Genomic DNA, 19,220 nt, shown 5'->3' with positions numbered 1-19,220 from the left:
AAAAAGGAAAAAAAAAAAACAAAAACAAAAAAAATAAAATAAAAAATCAAGACAACAAACAAATGTCTCGGAAAAAAGTGTTCTTATTAGGTAGGAATTGTAATTTGCAACAAGACATAAATACATTCCAAGATTCTATGTAGGTTTATAGTTCATGCATAAATCAATAGCAGCAAAGGTAAATGGTGTCTAACGGGACAAGAGCAACTAGGATCTTTGATATTGAAGAAATGCGTAAAATCCAATATTGAAGCCTGAAGGGGAACTTCATCACCAAAAAAGAAGGCAGTGGTTAACAAAAACTCTTTTTTCCGCTTGATTGATTCAGAAATTTGAACAAAAGTTCAGCTTCTTCATGACTTTTGCATAAGCTGCAGGCACAATCTCGGGTTTTCTAAGTCTTCTCTTGGACTTCTTTGACTGCATTAAGCAAGAAACTCATTTAAGTATGTTTTGTATTCAGATTATATAACTACTACATGCAACAGCTCAAAATTGCAGAATAGGTAATAGTGAATGACTACAAAGTGGATCATAAAATACAAACTATTTCAGAATTAGCATATTTTTTCTTACTCTTTAGCCTATCCATCCTAATAAATCTTGTTAGCTTTAAATACTAGGAAAAATGAAAGTGAACGGCAAGAGAAAAATTATTAGGACTTGTTAAAATTGTACTGCAAAAACAGTTGATGTGATTAAGAATGAAAATGTAGTAAGAAAAACTAGAGCCCAAAGTGCATATGGTGATGTGAGAAAGGATTTGCTTTTCTTTTTCTTTTCATTTTTTTTTTCCAACTTATTAATCGACATTCCAGGTTAGAAAGATCGAGAGTAAAATGGCTAAAGTAAGAGCTCATAATATTACAACCATTTGCTACCAAGCAACCAAGCAGTAATACCCCAAGTTTAGCTGTCTAGGCTTAATCCATAACATAAGATAGACTTCTGTTTAGGATAGTGGACCAGCAAAATAATCTATCCTAGTAGTCAATTCGCAAAAAGAAACCTGGCCAGGAAATAGGCAAAATGTTTAGCTGATCTTTATGGTTGACAACCCTCATGAGAACCAAAGAAAGAAGTCATAAAAGCATTAGAGAAAGAAAATGCAATCAAACTATTGCAGTTATGACACTTCCCAGTTTTCTCCCAATTTATCGTATGACGATTGCCAAGACCAAGGCTTGATGAATCATTCTTCAAAAAGTAGAAACTTAATAACGATTCAACTGCAAAAACTAAAACCTAACAGTCTAATCAAGAATCAGCTACTCTCAGTCGAATGATCCAGCTGAAAGCATATTGAAGCATTTTTATAATGTCAAGGCTTTCCCACTTAAAAGACTTTCTAAATAAAAGCATTAATTTAAGAGAAACAAAACCTTAGCAGAAAAAAGTCGAAAAAAAATCAATTTCAAATCTCAAGAGAAGAGAGAGAGAGAGAGAGAGAGAGAGAGGGGGGGGGGGGGGAGATCTTACATGGACTTGCATGCTTGAACTGCATACATACAAATCTTAGTACCCAGCTAGAGTCTAGCTTAAAACATAGATGCACTATGCAGAGCTTGTTCAGGATTAAGATACAGGTTGTGCGCTACAGAGTACATATCAAAATTCAAAATTGAGAATTTCACTCTCTGTCATCGACTAGAGGATAAAGAGAGTATATCATTATTTTCATACATAGTCTTCTATATATCTTTGAGACCCCTTTCATAGGCTAACCATGTTGGTTCAGTTATCTGATACTTGTAAATTAAATAATTGTGCAAACAGATGCTTTCCCTGTCAGTAAGTAGCAATTGAGCCATTGACAAAGTATTAACACAAAATCCCCTTTTAAAATCATTCCACTTCTCTTTCCTCCCTCACATATCCATACACTGCAACACATGTATCAAGCAGTGATATAATCTGTGCATGTTTTGGTTGACAAAAAATATAAATCAGAAAGTACAAGTTCCTAAGAAGTGGAAAACTCTAAGTTGGTTGACATAACACAAGAACTACCAGTTCTTAGAAGTTCTTGGGAAGGCCTTACTTTCTACAATCAACCAAACAGTTGTTACACTTGCTAGGAAATAGAACTTCGTTGAAATCATATTTTTCCTGCGAAGAGCATCTTACAGCAGGCAACAAGAGACCACTAAAATTGATCCTTTCAGCCATTTTTGGAAAAGTCAATCGTCCCCTGTCTATGCTTCTAGTACTTGTTCTTGGTATATAGCACTGGGACCAACTGATTTGTGTCCATTCGCAGATATATCAAGTTCATATGACAAGCTTAAACCCTAGATAGTAGGTACGAGGGCTGGCTTAAATAGTCTTGGATCACAACTCCCTACACAATCGCTATAAAAAAAAAAAGGAAAACATTGGCAAACCTATTCTGGCTTTAGAATACAGTCCATTTTGTGCAAGACATATCTAGAATCATCTATGAGCCTTACCTAAACTCAAGAAGTCTCTTCTTTATAAGGCTACAACAACTGTACTTCTAAATCCTCTATTCTTAAACACCATGTGTATTTCACTTCCAAGGATTCGAATCTAAACATTTACTATACCTATTCAATGGCTACAATTCTCTATAGTCTATCTTGTTCTCTATGGGGCCGGCTGACAATTCTATTCAATACATGAAAAATCCCTAGCAACATCAGTTTTCAGCAACAATTGTCGAGCAATAAAAAAAATAGACGACAAATTTTTACGAATCGTGAACAACCCATAGTCAGGGAGGCATACATTAGATAGAGCTGCATCACACAATTATCAAGCTCATTTTCTTATGCATATAAGCTGAAGTTAATAGCTTAACCAAATAACCACCCATAAGGGTACAGCCATACCTTCAAATGTGCATTATGCCGCTTGCCTTCCCTCCATCGCCTTATTGTCCCGTCATTCAAAGTCTTGAATCTTCTCTTGAAAGATCTAATCAAATCAAGACCATTCATAAATCATCATTGCAATAATCTTAAACATATTATCCACAAAAGGAAAACAAGAAAGAACACTAGACAAGGTTAACCTACGAATAACCCTTAATCTTGATCTTCTTGACTCTTGAAGTAGCAGGTGTAAGCTTCTTCCACTTCTTCTCCTTGGATTTAGCCGAAAAACTCCTCACTTGCACATACTATATTCCACATAATATGACATACAAATAAAACTCAAATCAAATTCTTATCCATTAACAAGAAAGCATAATTAAAACCAGAAGATTCTCAAATGTAAAATTTAATATTCATAAACACAAACCAATTTAAAAGAAAACCCTCATCAAATTTCATGTGCTTTCCCTCAATTCACAATCAATCATCTCAAAAATTAGTCTTAGATCAAAATTGCAAAAACCCCACATAGGATTTCCTATCATTCCTCAACATAGATTAATAAATAAAACATTAAATAAAAACCCCAACATTTAAAAATCACAACTTCCCCAAAATCAACAAGCTAAATCACAAATTAACCCAAAAAAAAAAAAAAAAAAGAAAACTTACTGGAGGAGGAGAGAGCAAAAAGGAAACCCCATTCGTAGGAATCGGCAGAGAAGCAGGAGCATTAAAATGGGAGTGTAATTGGGAAGAAATTGTTGAAAATGGTGAAAATGGGCGCTGAAAATTGGAGGAAGACTGGTAGTAAAAGCGATGAATTGAAAGAGAAGAAGAAGATGAAGAAGAAGCTCTAATTGTTGTTGGGAGATGAGCCAAAGTTCGAAGCTTGGAACACCATCTCTGCATTGTAATTGATCTTAGTTTGCCTACAGTATTTCAGCACACTTTCTCTCTCCTCACTGCTAAAACCTATCGATGGTTTGTGCTTGAATTTGCTGGTTATGGACTCATGGCTGTTTGGGTTTGTGTGTTCTTTCTGGGTTTTAAATGGGCCTGTATATTTTATGTAATATGGTGCTCTAACCCAAGTTCAATTAGCAAACTCTACCCGAGGAAGACCTTCAGGTGCAATGGCTCAGGGGTCGCCTCGAATCCTTGCGGGTGCGAGCCTGAGAGGTTCGAGCCTCTCTTCCCTTACCCCCTAGGCATTGTCAGCCACGTGTCTAGTGATAGGAGCTTTCGGCAAGGCCCAATTAGCCTTATCATATTTTTTATTAAAAAAAAATAGCAAACTTTACTTAGGGATGAGTTAAATTTACCTTTCTAATAAAAAATTAAGCTACGGAAAAGATTTAAGGTTCGGTGATATCCCTAGTATCTATATTTTCATGAACTATTCCTTCTTGCCCTATTTTGACCTACATTGGTATTTTATACATAAGCAAAAATATAGTCATGTGAATACTTATAACAATCACTTCAAAATCCAATTTTCAAATATCAAACTTTTATACTTCATAATTTATACTCCCTCCGTCCCAAAAAGAACGACCCATTTGGGTTGATTACGCGGGTATTAAGGAAGTTAAGTAAAAAGAAGTAAAAGTATATTGGAAAGATAAATTTACATGGTATTTGTAAAAAAATAGAGAGAGAAAGTAATAAAATAACATGAAAAATCAAATTTTTATATGGGAAAGCTAATTTTGCACAAATATTGTTGCAAATTGGTGGTGTTTTAATGCAAATGGGTCATTCTTTTTGGGACAAAGTTTTGGCCAAATGGGTCGTTCTTTTTGAGACGGAGGGAGTACTTATTAGTCTGATAGAATAATATAGTATTAATGATCAAAGTTTAGCATTGACAAATATGCTAGTCAAATTGAGGCATTTATTATGAAACATAGAGGGTATTATCTTTTGTTGTATGTTGTTGCTATACTCCTTGCAACTTTTAATAAGTGTTCTATTTCTCCCGAATACAGCTTACATACAATGATACAGCAATGTTCTCATTAGCTTAAACTCATCTAATTAAACTAGTTTTGATAAGAAGAAAAATAAGTGAAATAGTTAAGCCATTCACTTCACCTTATTTTTGCTGAACTGAAATTATTTTTACTAAAACAAAATTATATTTGCTGAACTTAAATTATTTTTACTGGATTAGTATAGAATTTAGGATAATAACCAGATATAAAGAAAGTAATCATATCTAAATCTCCGATTTAAAAAATAATAATAATAACTACTTTCCTTATTTCCTAATCCTACCTTTTGTTTTTATTTTTGAAACAATTTCCTAAAGTCTACGCTAACTCTCTCTATATATACCTTGCTTATTTTATTTTTTTGACAAAGCTTATTTTTTATTTTAGAATCACACATATTCTCCAAAAGTTTATTTGTTTTTAGTTTCCACGATCACGATCATGTCATACGGAGCAAAGCTACTTGATTTAAGAGTGTTCTGAGTCCATCATATATCCCCTGATCTACCCTATGCATGCCGCGGATTGTTCATCGTAAGCTTGGGTTCATTAAATGTACAACCCTTGATTACGCCTTTTAAATTGTCTGCTATTTTTAAAGGCGCCTTTTATAATCTAGCTGAACGAGTAATACCACCATTTATACACTCCAAATTTAGAGATTTGCTTGCTCAACAGATCTCGGATTACTTCAACAGTTGTTTCTCCTTTTCTGTTATCTTGCTGCGGATTTTCCTTATAGGCTGGTTTGAGGACAATGGCAATGATAATATTGACGATGGTGATGACAATGGCAATAATGAATCAGTGAATATGGATATGGATGACAACACCCCTGAATTAGCCGCCCTCGATATATATGACTTCGACGTCCTTGGGTCATATTATATGAATGCATCTCATCGAGGTAGCCCGGAATTCAAAGATATCGTACATCAGAGTTTTTTCAAGATTAAACCAACAATAGTCGATGCAACAAGGGGAGTTAGTCGAGTGGCTTTCAAGTCATAAAAATAATAATACATGTTCAATTTGCAACCATGTATTTCACACCGATTGCATCATGAAGTGGCTTCCAAACAAACAATCATGCCCCTATTTTCGAGCCTCTACTTCAACCTTAATACTTTGTTGAAAAAATAGCAAATTAAGCTATGGAGTAGATTTAAGGTTCGGTGATTCCCCCGGTAACTACGGAGTATATTTTTATCAAGTATATTCTCTCCCGTCTTATTTTGACCTACGTTAGTTGGTGTTTTATACATAACCTAAATATAGTCATGTAAATACTTGTTACAATCATTTCAAATGCACAATTTTTATACTTCGTAATTTATACTTATTACTTTGTGATAAAAGAATATTGTATCAATGATCAAAGTTCAGAAACTTCAAACAAATATGCTGATCAAATTGAGACATTTATTTTGAAACACAGAGAATACTTTTTTGTTCTTTTTGTTGATTACTCTTTGCGACTTTATTAAGTGTTTTATTTCTTCTGGACACATTGTACATACAATGATCACAACTGTGTTCTCATTAACTAATCTAATTAAACTAGTATTAATAGGAAGAAGAAAAAAAAAAAAAAAAAAAAAAGTGAAATAGTTTCAAATATGACGAAGAAGAAAGAAGAAATGCAAGTACTTAATTCATTGAACGAGTGTATTTGTTGCAAAGTTGCAATCTTGAATGTAGCATACTGATTCCCAATTTGACAATTTCCCATCACATGAAAAAATTGGGTGTTATTCCTCTGTTGCTAAATTCTTGCTTCATTTCCCCTAATTTTCTCTCTCCTAAATTCCAACTATTTTCCACTCTACCCAGATGGAATACAAGCACCAGCAACGTCAACATTACAAACCCAATTCTCATTTCAATGGAAAATTGCTCCTCCATGGCAGAACTCAAGCAAATTCAAGCTCAAATGATGCGCAAAGGTCTAATCTTTCATGTCTTTCCTGTAAGTAGAATCATAGCTTTTTGTGCTCTTTCTAATTATGGTGACATGAATTATGCTCGTTTGATTTTTGATCATATATCAAATCCAAATGTTTATATATGGAATACCATGATTAGGGGTTATTCTAGAGCTAAGAATCCTTTAATGGGTCTTTCAATTTTCCGCAAAATGGTTAGAGATGGGGTTGAAATGGATGGGAGAAGCTTTGTTTTCGCGCTTAAGGCTTTCGGACTGTTTTCGGGTTTTCGAGAGGGTAGGGCAGTTCATTGTAGGATATGTAAAGTGGGTTTTGAATCAAGTGTGTTGGTGCAAAATGGGTTGCTTCATTTTTATGCTGATGGTGGGTTTTTGAGTTGTGCACGCCAAGTGTTTGATGATTGTCCTGTGAAAGATGTGGTGACTTGGACCGCGATGATTGATGGTTATGTGCAGAGAGATTCTCCTGATGAAGCTTTGAGGGTTTTTGATTTGATGGTGTGTGGTGGTGAGACAGTGCCTAATGAAGTTACTATGATCACACTGCTCTCGGCGTGTGCTCTTAAGGGGGATTTGGACTTGGGAAGGAGGATGCACTGTTATATAGAGAAATATGATGTGAAGTATACTTTGAATCTGATGAATGCCTTGTTAGATATGTATGTTAAGTGTGGTTGTTTAATGACTGCGAGAAGAATTTTTGAAGAGATGGAGTGTAGGGATGTATTCTCATGGACTAGTATGGTAAATGGTTTTGCAAAACAGGGTGAATTAGATATGGCTAGGAAGTATTTTGATGAGATGCCTGTGAAAAATGTGGTGTCTTGGAATGCAATGATTGCTGGTTATTCTCAGAATAATAAGCCGGAGGATGCCTTGGATTTGTTTCAAGGTATGGTGAAGGGAGGTTTGGTTCCCATTGAGGAAGCTACTTTGGTGCCTGTACTTTCTGCTTGTGCTCAATCAGGTTGCCTGGATTTGGGGCAATGGATTCATCACCATTATATACACCAGAAGCGAATTGAATTTGGTGTATCTGTGGGAAACGCGTTGATAGACATGTATGCGAAGTGTGGTAGGATTGATATGGCCGAGGAACTGTTTCATGAGATGCCAAAGAGAGACTTGGTATCATGGAACTCCTTGATTATTGGGTATGCAGATCATGGGAATGCTAACATGGCTCTAATGCTGTTTGAGAGAATGAAAGATCAGTGTATTAAGCCTGATCATATTACTTTTATCGGCATTCTATCAGCTTGTAGTCATGCTGGTTTAGTTGCCAAAGGGCGGGAGCACTTTGCTGGCATGCAGCACAAATTTGGATTGGAGCCTAAAGCAGAACACTATGCCTGCATGATTGATTTACTTGGCCGTGTTGGATTGATAGGAGAAGCGTATGACATGATCAGAAAAATGCCTATGGAACCCGATGAAGCCGCATGGGGTGCTTTGCTGAATGCATGTAGGATGCATGGATATGCTGATCTTGGAAAATTTGCAGCTGACAAGTTGATAGACCTAAATCCGGAAGATAGTGGTACTTATGTACTTTTAGCAAATCTATGCGCTACGGAGAAAAGATGGGGTGAGGTAAGGAATGTTAGAAGTATGATGAGAGGAAAAGGTATTAGAAAGACTCCGGGACATAGCTTCATAGAGGTGGACGGTGACTTCCATGAATTTTCAGCTGCAGATGATTCCCATCCTCGATCCAAGGAGATATACAAATTATTGAAGGATATATTTGTCATTACAAATCTGGAAGAAGATGTAGTATGCTCAAACCAGTCAATAGATTGTTTACAGAGAAGATTATTTGTTCCTTAACAATGGTTGAGTCTTACATGGAATAAGGAATATCTGCAATCCAAACCACTGTTTTGTTGTGTCTTCCAGAAACTTAAGTACATGCCTACAGGGATTTGCCTTGCAAGAGGCTGTTCAAGATTAAGAAACAGGACAGTGAATACTAAACAGAAAGGAGCATCAATGCAAAGTTAGACAAGCAGAAGATTCTGAAACCTCTACCATGTTGACTTTTATGGGGGGTTTATGTACTCAATTTGTTCTCTTGAGAGCTCATTGCACTATGCATTTCCAGGATTATCTTGAGGATCTTGGGATATAAGAGGACAATGTTGGAACCTTTTGAGGATTAATAGGGTGGCATGTATGGGTTGCGTGGGCTGTGTGCAAAACTTGCGTGACATCCACAAATCACAATAACAAACTTGGAGTTTCTTTGCTTTAATTCCTTGGGTAGGGTAGTGATCATGTCTTCAATTGTCGAAGTATGTGTTCTGCCTCACGGTTGATCATTGTATGGACTGTGGTCTCAAATGGAAAACTTCAGCTTAGATAATTGGTGAGAGAAATATCAATTGAAGAGGCTCATCGCGATGACATAATAAATTCATGATTTCTGGTAAGACAGCCCTGAAGGTCTGAAGAAAGGTCTGAAGACCGCTGTGATAAACTGTGACATTTCACCTTTGCCTTCTATTACAGAAATCATTATGGAAAGCTAAAGTTTGCCAGCAGATGGGGCTATATGATGCAGAATGCTCAAGCTAGATATGCATCTTTGAACAGGATATTATTGAGAACCTAAACTATGAGTTGATTTCGTTGAACACAGTATGGAACTTGCAAGAGCAAGACTGATTAACTTGTTCTGATCTAGCATGTTTATATATCTAGTCAATGAAGAGAAGTCTAAGTTCATCCGTAAAACAAGAAAGTGTTCCCTCCATCAACAAAGTCTACATTCATGTACTCCAATTACTTTTCACCTTTCCTAAAATATTTTTTCTTTATGAATGATATTTGTATAAGCATTTGAATTACAGATACAGGAATAATACAATTATTATAAAGGATATTCATAAATTCATGTCACGACATACACATATGTCGTTTATCTTAGTTACAACTTACAAGACTTTAAGAAAATGTCACAACTGATTCTGAGAGTAGGGGAGTAGAATACAAGTCACTCCCTATGTGCTCTATAAGTTATACCACAAGCTATACTTACTCTTTCTCAGCATCATTAAAATTTAAACATACCAGTATTTTAAATCAGACGTACATTGCACGAGTCATGTCACTTCAAGCTGTATGTATAAATTATTAAAATTCTAAATTCTATAATGTTGTAAAAAGAATGAATGCGCCGGAGGTTGAATATGAGTCCAGTTCCTATTTTCTACCGAGTGCAATTTTTCCTTAGAAACTAATGGGGATAGCAAAAAATAAAAGCCTAATGAATGTTCCAAAACAAGTAGATTTGATTTACAATTAAACAGTATGTCATCTGAAAAGGCTGCATGGAAAAAATTGCATGCACCACCAATTAAGCTCATCTTCGAAGAAACCCCATCGCCTGGTAGACATTATTAAGAGTAGTATCTGCTATATCCGTAGCTTTAGCTGCACCCTCTGCTAGAACTCCATCCAAATAACTAGGCTCAGACATGATTTCCTCATAACGTGCCTGGAATGGTGACAAGCAAATGAGTCCTTATGATGAAGGCTTCATAAACACATACAGTCCAACACTCCAACAAGCTTGCCATATTGTCCAATTATTCTTACAAGGAAATAATTTAAACTACACTAACCTGAATGGGTTGTAAATGATCAATTACTGCGTCTGTAATAAGTGGTTTGAATGTTCCCCAGCTCATACTCTGACATTCTTGGGCAACCTCCTGCAAAATTAAAATAAACCAATTAGATTAGCTGGGCTGGTGTACTTCAGATAACATTGACATTGAATATATAGTATCACAAGACCTGTCTAACAAAAGCACGCCAATGGAGACTGCTTAAAGTATGAATATATAACAAAGTTGCAACTAATGCTACCAGCTATTTCCTCCCCTTTTCTCCCCTCCCCTTCCCTATAACTGCTGCTGTTCAAACACAAACTTAAAGAAGTAACATTGCACCATCTGTGTCATATTAGAAAGTTGTGGACATAGCAGGTGTTTGGTTGGAGAAACCCTAGAATTTTCTAAAATAAAGCAACACTTACAACCCATGAATCTAATATGGAATGAAGTGTCCTAGAAATCACTTTAGGCATTGGGCAAAAAAGTCTTCATTAGAATTACTTTATTAATAGCCACTTACAACCAATATATCGAAATTTAAAAAAATATATGGCCAGGATCAAATGTGCCACTAAATTGTCCTTGACTTTTAATTTATAGAGTTGAGGATTTGCATTTAAATCACAGGTCTAATGAAAACTCCATACATCTAAAATCCCCTTACCCTGCCCTAGGTAGCAGTCTTTCATCCTCTTTTCTTTTTTGATGAGCATAACCAACAAAATAACTAGACATTATTAAATGACGATAAACTAGAGTTAGCCACAGGGCCCACAGTTACGATCATGTGCTGGTTGGATTTTTTTTCCCGTTGCACCTTATGGATAGAACACCTGCCAAACCTCTGCCTAGACGACAAATATGGTCCATGGTACATTTTAGGCTGATGTCTGTAACCTAACTCCTCGTCCTCTTTATACGCTATTTTTGTATTTGTGATGGTCTATTGATTATTGTATTACCTCCTTTGTTTTGCCTGATACAAGTTGATAAATGCAGAGAAGGTTATTGCATTCAGGTCTGTCAGGGTTGTCAAATTCCAGCCTGCATTATGAATGAAAAAAATTTACTTACAGAAGCCACTAAAATGCATTCATCTTCAACCTTTTTTTTTTTTTTTTTTTTTTTTGGGGGGGGGGGGGGGGGGGGGGGGGATGGGTATGTGCAGAAACATACCATGTAAATGAATCAGTTTTGCAACGTTTGATCTTATTTGCAATAACCTGCATGTATGAACACGAGAGTTAAGTCAAATTGAGAATGAGAGGATAATTTCATATACTGGGGGAGAAGAAAAGCATAATTTAAAAAAAAAAATCAAGATAATATAATTTATTGTTTACATATATATTTTTATGTCACATGAAATAGCACAAAGATCAATGATAAACATTGCATTCCAACCTCCAATTGGAAGGACTGCTTTGAGACATCAAAATTTTAAATTACATGTGTATCACAGAGTAGGAACACGGAACATATTAACTCAGCAATTATCAACTACAATTGAGACAGTCATATTAAGAAACATGTAAACACAGAGTAGGCAAGATTATAAACAATACTCACATCCTTTGGGTCCAACAGATTAATTCGAGACTGATCGGAAGGAGCAGATTTAGACATCTACATAGCAAGAGAGACAATTCATTAGAACAATTAAGCTCCAGCATTCCAGTAAAGATAAGCAGCAGCAATAAGACAAATGACACATAAAAATCTCAAACATTAATGGATTGTACATCTTGTTGAGAATTAATAGTCCAAACATGTAATGAATAGCTTCAACAAGACAAGAGGAGGATCTTTCTTTAACAACAACGACTTTTCAGACTACTAAAATGTAGAAACTCTTAGCAGAAGAAATAAATTTGTAATAGTTCGTGTATTACAACTACACAAGTACACTTTTAGAATCTATCTTATTAATTAAGAAGGTAATAGGAATCCTTGGAGGCTTCTGGGGAGCCTCTGAAAAACCCAATCAAGTAAATCATCTCAGAATAATTGTCTATGGAACAAGAAAACCTGAATCTTTGAGATGAATAAAGACAGAACAGAAAAAATATTGCTAATTTGCTAGTATATTACAAACAATATGGTATGGCTTTGTTCTCTGCTAATTTGATCTATGCTATGAAAATTTGGAGATGTCATTACCTTATAAAAAGGAAGACAAGAGATAGAAAGGAACAGAAAGATGTTTAAGCTGGCAAGACATAAGCAATTGGCCACATCTCGCCCACAATCCCAATAACTTGTGATTAAATTTCAAAAAAATGCAATCAAGGATAGAGCTAGTCAGGAGGACTAATTGTAATCAAATAGCAATCACCTTTGAAAGACCATCTGTCAAAGACATCACCCGAGCTCCAGTTGGTGGAATAAGTGGTTCAGGTATCTGGTCAAAAAAATTATATGTCAACATGGCATGATAAACTACCAAAACATTCAAATGAAGTAAGAAGCTTTGAATTTAACCAAACATTCACCTTAAAGATTGAGCCCCCTCTCCTACATCCAAAATATATAAGATTTGTGAGACGTCAATGGACTAACCAACTCAATAGAGATGATTTACAAAACTTCACAGCAAGATGTAGTGATCATGAAAAAATATTTACCCTCCCATTTTCTTCCATTTCCTTCCTCCGTACAAATTATTCACACGCTCAGCTAGCTGTCTTGTCAACTCAAGATGTTGCTTCTGGTCATCTCCAACTGGTACAAAATCTGACTGCAAAGGTAGGCTGCCATAGCATAAGAATTATGCCAGTTCAGGCTAATAGAACACACTAAAGTCCTAAGTAAAATAACAAGAACTTGAGAAAACTAACATAATATATCACAGGGTTCACAGTTCACAAATGCAATACTCAGCATAAAGCATAACTGAGGCAGTGGAGAAATTTCACTTATTGAGATCAAAGTTTCCTAAATCATATGAAATGTAGGCACACTACAACAAACTAGGATATAGTTAGCAGTATCACCCAAATCATTCACCCATGCCCTGGTGTGGTACCCTCCCGACTCCTCTATGTTCCCATAACAATTCCAAGAGCTAGTATATGCATGTTTAAGGAACAGGACTGTAGGAGGTTAAAGCTCCAAGCAGATCTAGCCCACTAGCGAGGAACTTGAAGGATGGATCTAATCACTTTCATTGGTTATGCCCAAAACACTCTTCATGAAGACAAACTATAATGAATTTCAACTTGACATATAAAAACAGAAATATAAAATCCTCACCTGATATAATAAAATATCAGCAGCCATGAGAACAGGATACGTCAAAAGTGCAACCCCAACATTTTCATCACCCTGCAGGGGAAAAAAAAAATCAAATAGATCACAGCAAGCAAACGTAGTAGTATCATTAAGAGAAACAGTTACCAGAGAAGACATGAAAAAATTGTTCTAGTTGCTTTTAAAATAGATACTTAAGAAACCATATTTGTGCAGCTGATATTGTATAAAACCTGAGTCATTATTATATGTAGATCAGTGGATTTTATACTTTCACAACTGTACAATAGGGTACTATATGGAGTATCAAAGTTTCAAAGTTCGTAACCTTAATGAATGTCAATACTATCCTAGTTCACAAGATTGTTTAACTACATAAGATGAGGGCTTAAGGATACAGCACCTTGCACTAGATGCCAATAAAGAGGAACAGAGAAAGTTTGGAAGAGAAAGTATACCGCTTTACGTGATTTCTCCTTAAATTGTATCATTCTATTAAGCCAGCCAATGGGTGTGGTAGAACTCAGCAACCACATAAGTTCTGCATGTGCTCGGACATGAGATTGTACAAAAACTGAAGCCTGTGTCCACAAGTTTGAGCAGCTGTTTCTTAACTTAATAAAAGATAGGGCACTAAATCAAAAGTTTTAGCGTCTAGAACTAGTTCTTCACCTTTGAAATGTCAACGCCACATGCCAAATAAATAGCTGCTGTATCCTTTGTTGCTTTGGATAAATCCTTAGTTTCATAGGGCAATGTTACCTGTAAGTTAAAGAAATCTAATCTCAAATAGAATCAATATTGGATGGATCAGTGTGTCTGCCCAATTTGTGTGAAAAAAATCACTTTTGAACAAATATCTAGGAGTCATATCAAAATGAATGATATTTCCAAAATACACTTCAACTAATCAAAGAGTAATATAGACCAAGTCACTAGTTTCAAAATGGATGATAACAGAACATAATTTTATTTTTTGTAACTAAATCACTTATCATAGAATGTAAAATTAATAAAATTTGTCGAGTTTTGGAGAGATGAAATTGAACACATTAGCAAGCTTAAAATGAGGAAACATGGCTCCAAGCATTTCCCTAAAACTATATATTATCAGCAAAAATAATGCTTCATCCCAATCAGGATCAACATAAACCTTAGAGAGAAGGGCAAACAGCATAAAGGAATGAAACATTCCAATCAGTAAATCCAAATTCATAACCAACACACAAATGATAAACCTTGAAAACTATATTTGTTTCAATTATGAACCAAGGATATCCATCAATAAAGAAAAGACAAGCTGAATTGCATAATCCAATTTGTATTTAGATCATTAACAGATGTATTAGGGAAATCTAATCAGGTAAATGCATGCTATCTATGGCTTATCAATGAAGAATGCGTTTCCCTACAAATAATGCTAAGCACAAGATATATACTACATCTTGAAATGCTAATGCTAATCATTTGCCCTTTCAATAAGGAAATGTACTGAAAATATACCGCATGAAGATCAACAATGAAGAAAAATGTTTCATAAGTGTCCTGCAAATAACAACAGGAAAGTGTCAGAAGAGTCGGACCACGTTGTTTTACTCTTGAGAACTAATGGCATACAATAATAAGAGCTTGCTAGCCCATAACAACAAACAAAGGATTAAAAAGAATAAAATAAATGTAGAGATAAATAAATGGAATCGACAAAACCCACCTGAAGTGAAATCCAATTTTTTATGGCACCAAGATAATTTCCTAGATGTAGAGCTCCGGTTGGCTGGACTCCAGAGACAACTCGCTTCCTGCTGTGCAACAAGTTCATTAGGTGAAGTATGAATTAATGTGAACTCAATCTAATATCCAATAGTCTATACACCAACCACATGAAGATTGAAGTCACAAGAGTAGTCCATAAACCTAGAAAGAGCAACACTAATAAACCATGTTGGACTTAATGATTTTGATGATGACACAACCTCACTTACTTACTAACTAATAAGTGCTTGATTGTTTAAGTGTGTACTCAGTTACAAAGACTAGGAGAATGAAGTGTCTTGTAAATATACCATGAGGAACAAGAAGGCCAGAAGCAGAGCTAACCATATAGAAGAGTTCCCTCACAGGAACTGGCGCTTCAGAAATGAAGACTGGAGAAGAGAAGGTTCCCTCAAGGAACAGAAGCTTCAGAGAAGAAGCCTCATCAGAGAAGAGAAGCTCCTTCCAAGGAACAGAAGCGTCGGAGTAGAAGCTTCATTAGAGAACATGAAGACTAAATATATTTTTATATTTTAGGATTTATGTAAGTATAAGATATTAAATGGCACTCGAAAAAATCTATGTGGAATTGGTCTAAAAAGATAAAATTGTGCATGCTAGTTTTTAGGAAAACGGTTGCTTTCTAAAACGTTTATCTTTTGAAAGGGATTTTATTCTGAATTCCGAAAATATCTTGTGCAAAAAGATTTTATTTTATTTTCTTATTTTCGAAAATATCTTCTGAAAAAATAAAATCACCATGTTTTCCAAAACTTACGGCTTACTCTCCCATGTTCTATGTCAGTCATGGGTCTGCACATTGAGGAGTTCATGGTTCCTTAATACTAGGAACATGATCTTCTTAGTGGGTATGAGTAGTGGCGTAATGGTGTTGCTGCACAAAGAGAATTTTCCAAAGCATTTGTTGATCTATAAATAGCCATTGATTTCTGTTGGAAAAACTCACCCTTGCTCACATAAGTTTTCAAGCTTCAAATCGAGTCAAGTGTCAATTCCACACAAGTTCATTAGAGTGTTCTTAATGTTCTTATACTAGAGTTTGTTTTTCTTTCGAGTTGTAATTTGGGGAATGGGGAAGTTCGAGTGAACGTTTGTGTATGAGAAAGAGAAGTGAGGAAGAGAAGAGAAAGAGAAGAGAAAGAGAAGAGAGAACAGAGAAGTGAGAAGAGAGAAAGAGAAGAGTAACAAGTTGGGTGACTCGTTCCTCAGGGTCTAGGGTCTCGAGTTCGTAGAGGAACTTGAGTTTGAGTCTTTAACTTGTAATAGGATAATTTGCCCTATTATAGTGAAGATTTTTTTTCCCAAAATCCCAAGTGGTCGTGGTTTTTCTCCTTGTTAGGGCCAAGGAGTTTTCCACGTAAAATCTCTCTTGCATTCTTTAGTTCCTTTAGTTAATCTTTCAGTTCTTTTAGCTAACTTAATTTTAATTCCGCAAAAAGTTTGGCTAAATTCTCATACTACAATTCAACCCCCCTTCTTGTAGTATTCTTTGGAACAACAAACCAAAATAAATTCCAATGTTCATCAACTATCGATTACAACAGACCAGCTCATATTTGAACAATATGTACTTGTTACAATTACAAAGTTACTTTTTGTGAATTTATAGATGGCCGTTTTATAATGGTTTAACAATTACTCGGTCAGGAGGAACTATTGCATTTTGTTTATATGGGGTATTGGGGGTGAAGTTGCCTAAATTTGATCCCTCTAGTACTAACATCGACATCGATATGGTCCTCAATATACACTAGATATAATCAAACAAAGAGTTAAACAAGTCCACCATAAACTACAACATCATCCTACTTAAATACCTTACTTATGATGATGGCACCAGCACAAGGAAAGTATGCTTTTATAACTACATTAGGGCCTGTTCTCTACGGCTTATTTTTAGTTGAGTTCAGCTCCAATAAGTTCAGTTCCGTTCTTAATTTCTTTTAATCATAAAATATTCAGTGCAGTTCAATTCGGCTCCAATAAATAAAATTCTAATGACAAATCGATAAAGGGAAGGCGGAGATTACTTGAGCGGAGGCGGCGAAGGCGACGAGGTTTGAGGCTGTGAAACGACGGCGCTACAGAAACAACGGAAGGTGCATTGAGAATTGCGCTTCAAAATAGGACCAGAATAAGAGCTGCCCCAACCAAAAAACAAAAACAAAAACAAATTAATTACAAAAATAAATCAAAATAGAAAGAATTTGAGAAAGAGGAGAGAGAATATTATACAGTGAAGAAGTGAAGCGAGGAGAGGAGTTGGGAAGTGCGAAGAGGTGAGAGAGGAGAGAACGGCTCATTGTCTCTCTTCTTCTTCCTTTCGACTTTCGACTTTCGACTTTCGAAATTGGATTGTGGGCGTGGATAGGCGTGGAGGATGCGTAGATGGCTCAAGTTGTAAGCGCCAACTAAATGTTTGTTGCGATCGTGTCTCCCAACTTGTGTTCCTTTATCCAATTATGAACTCAATTTTATGGCATAAATAAATAAATTACGTATTTTTTGAGTTTGATTTTTTTTTTTTTAATTTAAGTTTTAAATTATAGTTTGAACTTTGAAGATTTTAAACTCTATAGTTTGAACACATGTGTTGGCTTGTTTCGGATATTCATTTTACTATTTCTGAATTTTCGGCTTCTTAAATATGTAAGGTTTTTCGTGATTAGGTTGAAATTGCTCACTGGTTGGCGGTGAAAGCTCGTCAGAGGCGGTTTCTTTATATGCTCCTTTTAGCTTTTTGTTTGTTTCGTGTTTCTTTGATAGTTCGAAGTTTTGAACATACAAATACCGATTAAGGTTGATCATTAACATGTTTCGTCAATAACATGTGCAATTGTGCAAACATGCGTCCACATGGCCTCATATTTTTTAAATGGCTACAATTTGCAAAATACAAGTTTTAAATGGCTGCAATTTGCAAATATTCTTATTATTTCCTCACCTATTAAACAAACATGGGAAAATCTATGATTTCTATTCTACACTTTTTCTTACTTTTCCTCGCCAATCACATTGTTAAAAAGTTACTCGCACTACATTTTTACAATTTCATTATACTAATACTAATTGATTTGAGTTGATTAAAATTGGAATTTGACATGTACTTTATTTAAAATGAATTGGACCTATACTTTGTTTATTGTTCTCAATTGAATTGGACCTTTATTCTAGAATTGATCGTTGTAGTTATTTCCTAAATAGCATGGAACTATCATTCCTCTCAAAGATAAGTTTGAGTTTGAACATTTTACAAAAATCATTGTGGATAAACACATGAATTGAAGTAAGAGTGAGTAAAGAGTTTACACATGGAATATGATTTATGAAACTTCAATTTAAAAGGTAAGCAGACTTTTTGTGAATTCTCAAGTCTTTACCCATTGTTAACTAAAGACCTTTTTTTTTTTTTAAAATGTAACTCACACTAATAGATTTCACAATGATCTAATATTCCAATTTTATCCAATTGTCATATGGCGTGATTACATTTCATTAATTTGTAGTATCAACTAGATGTAAAATGATAATAATAATAATAATAATATGTTGTGAAATAATGGGGAAAAAGATGAGAGATTGAGAGAGAATTAATCTGTGTATATTATTCCATATGATAAGGTGTATATATACATACAATATATTAGGATTTAATTGGATAAGAATATAAACCCTAGATCTAGATTGTTCCGGAATAATGGATATCCACAAATATTTCATAACATTCCCCCTTGGATGTCCATTATCGAAGACTGTGCCTCATTAAAACCTTATTAGGAAAAACCCTGTGGGATAAAAA

At 35.2% G+C, this 19,220-nt stretch overlaps 2 protein-coding genes and 1 pseudogene across 3 annotated transcripts; 1 reads left to right on the top strand and 2 right to left on the bottom strand.

The window, feature by feature from the left end:
- Positions 1-63: 63 nt before the first annotated feature.
- Positions 64-3,870, bottom strand: LOC145581012 (uncharacterized). Its single transcript, XM_081638088.1, has 4 exons — positions 3,510-3,870; positions 3,039-3,142; positions 2,853-2,937; positions 64-420 (listed from the first exon to the last, which is right to left on the bottom strand). The coding sequence occupies exons 1-4, from the start codon at positions 3,747-3,749 to the stop codon at positions 325-327; spliced, it is 525 nt and encodes a 174-aa protein (XP_081494214.1). The 5' UTR covers positions 3,750-3,870; the 3' UTR covers positions 64-324.
- A 2,710-nt stretch (positions 3,871-6,580) lies between these two features.
- LOC145594309 (pentatricopeptide repeat-containing protein At2g22410, mitochondrial pseudogene) lies at positions 6,581-9,732 on the top strand (annotated as a pseudogene).
- Positions 9,733-9,888: 156 nt separating this feature from the next.
- LOC145594319 (tryptophan--tRNA ligase, chloroplastic/mitochondrial-like) lies at positions 9,889-17,822 on the bottom strand. Of its 2 annotated transcripts, none has more exons than XM_081650652.1 (15): positions 17,657-17,822; positions 17,452-17,562; positions 15,360-15,450; positions 15,152-15,193; positions 14,321-14,410; positions 14,107-14,229; positions 13,652-13,723; positions 13,024-13,136; positions 12,892-12,913; positions 12,735-12,800; positions 11,969-12,025; positions 11,576-11,622; positions 11,362-11,443; positions 10,406-10,495; positions 9,889-10,278 (listed from the first exon to the last, which is right to left on the bottom strand). In XM_081650652.1, exons 1-15 carry the CDS (start codon positions 17,722-17,724, stop codon positions 10,144-10,146), a joined length of 1,209 nt encoding a protein of 402 aa, XP_081506778.1. In that variant the 5' UTR covers positions 17,725-17,822; the 3' UTR covers positions 9,889-10,143. The 2 variants fall into 2 exon arrangements, with proteins under 2 accessions (XP_081506778.1, XP_081506781.1); XM_081650655.1 differs by having other exon boundaries at positions 15,360-15,447; positions 17,657-17,821.
- Positions 17,823-19,220: the final 1,398 nt, after the last annotated feature.

This window comes from Chenopodium album, chromosome 2 (genome assembly GCF_948465745.1).
Source record: "Chenopodium album chromosome 2, dcCheAlbu1.1, whole genome shotgun sequence".
Lineage (NCBI taxonomy): Eukaryota > Viridiplantae > Streptophyta > Magnoliopsida > Caryophyllales > Amaranthaceae > Chenopodium > Chenopodium album.
The sequence above is the reverse complement of the archived record's forward strand: the minus strand, read 5'-3'. Positions and strand labels throughout refer to the sequence as shown.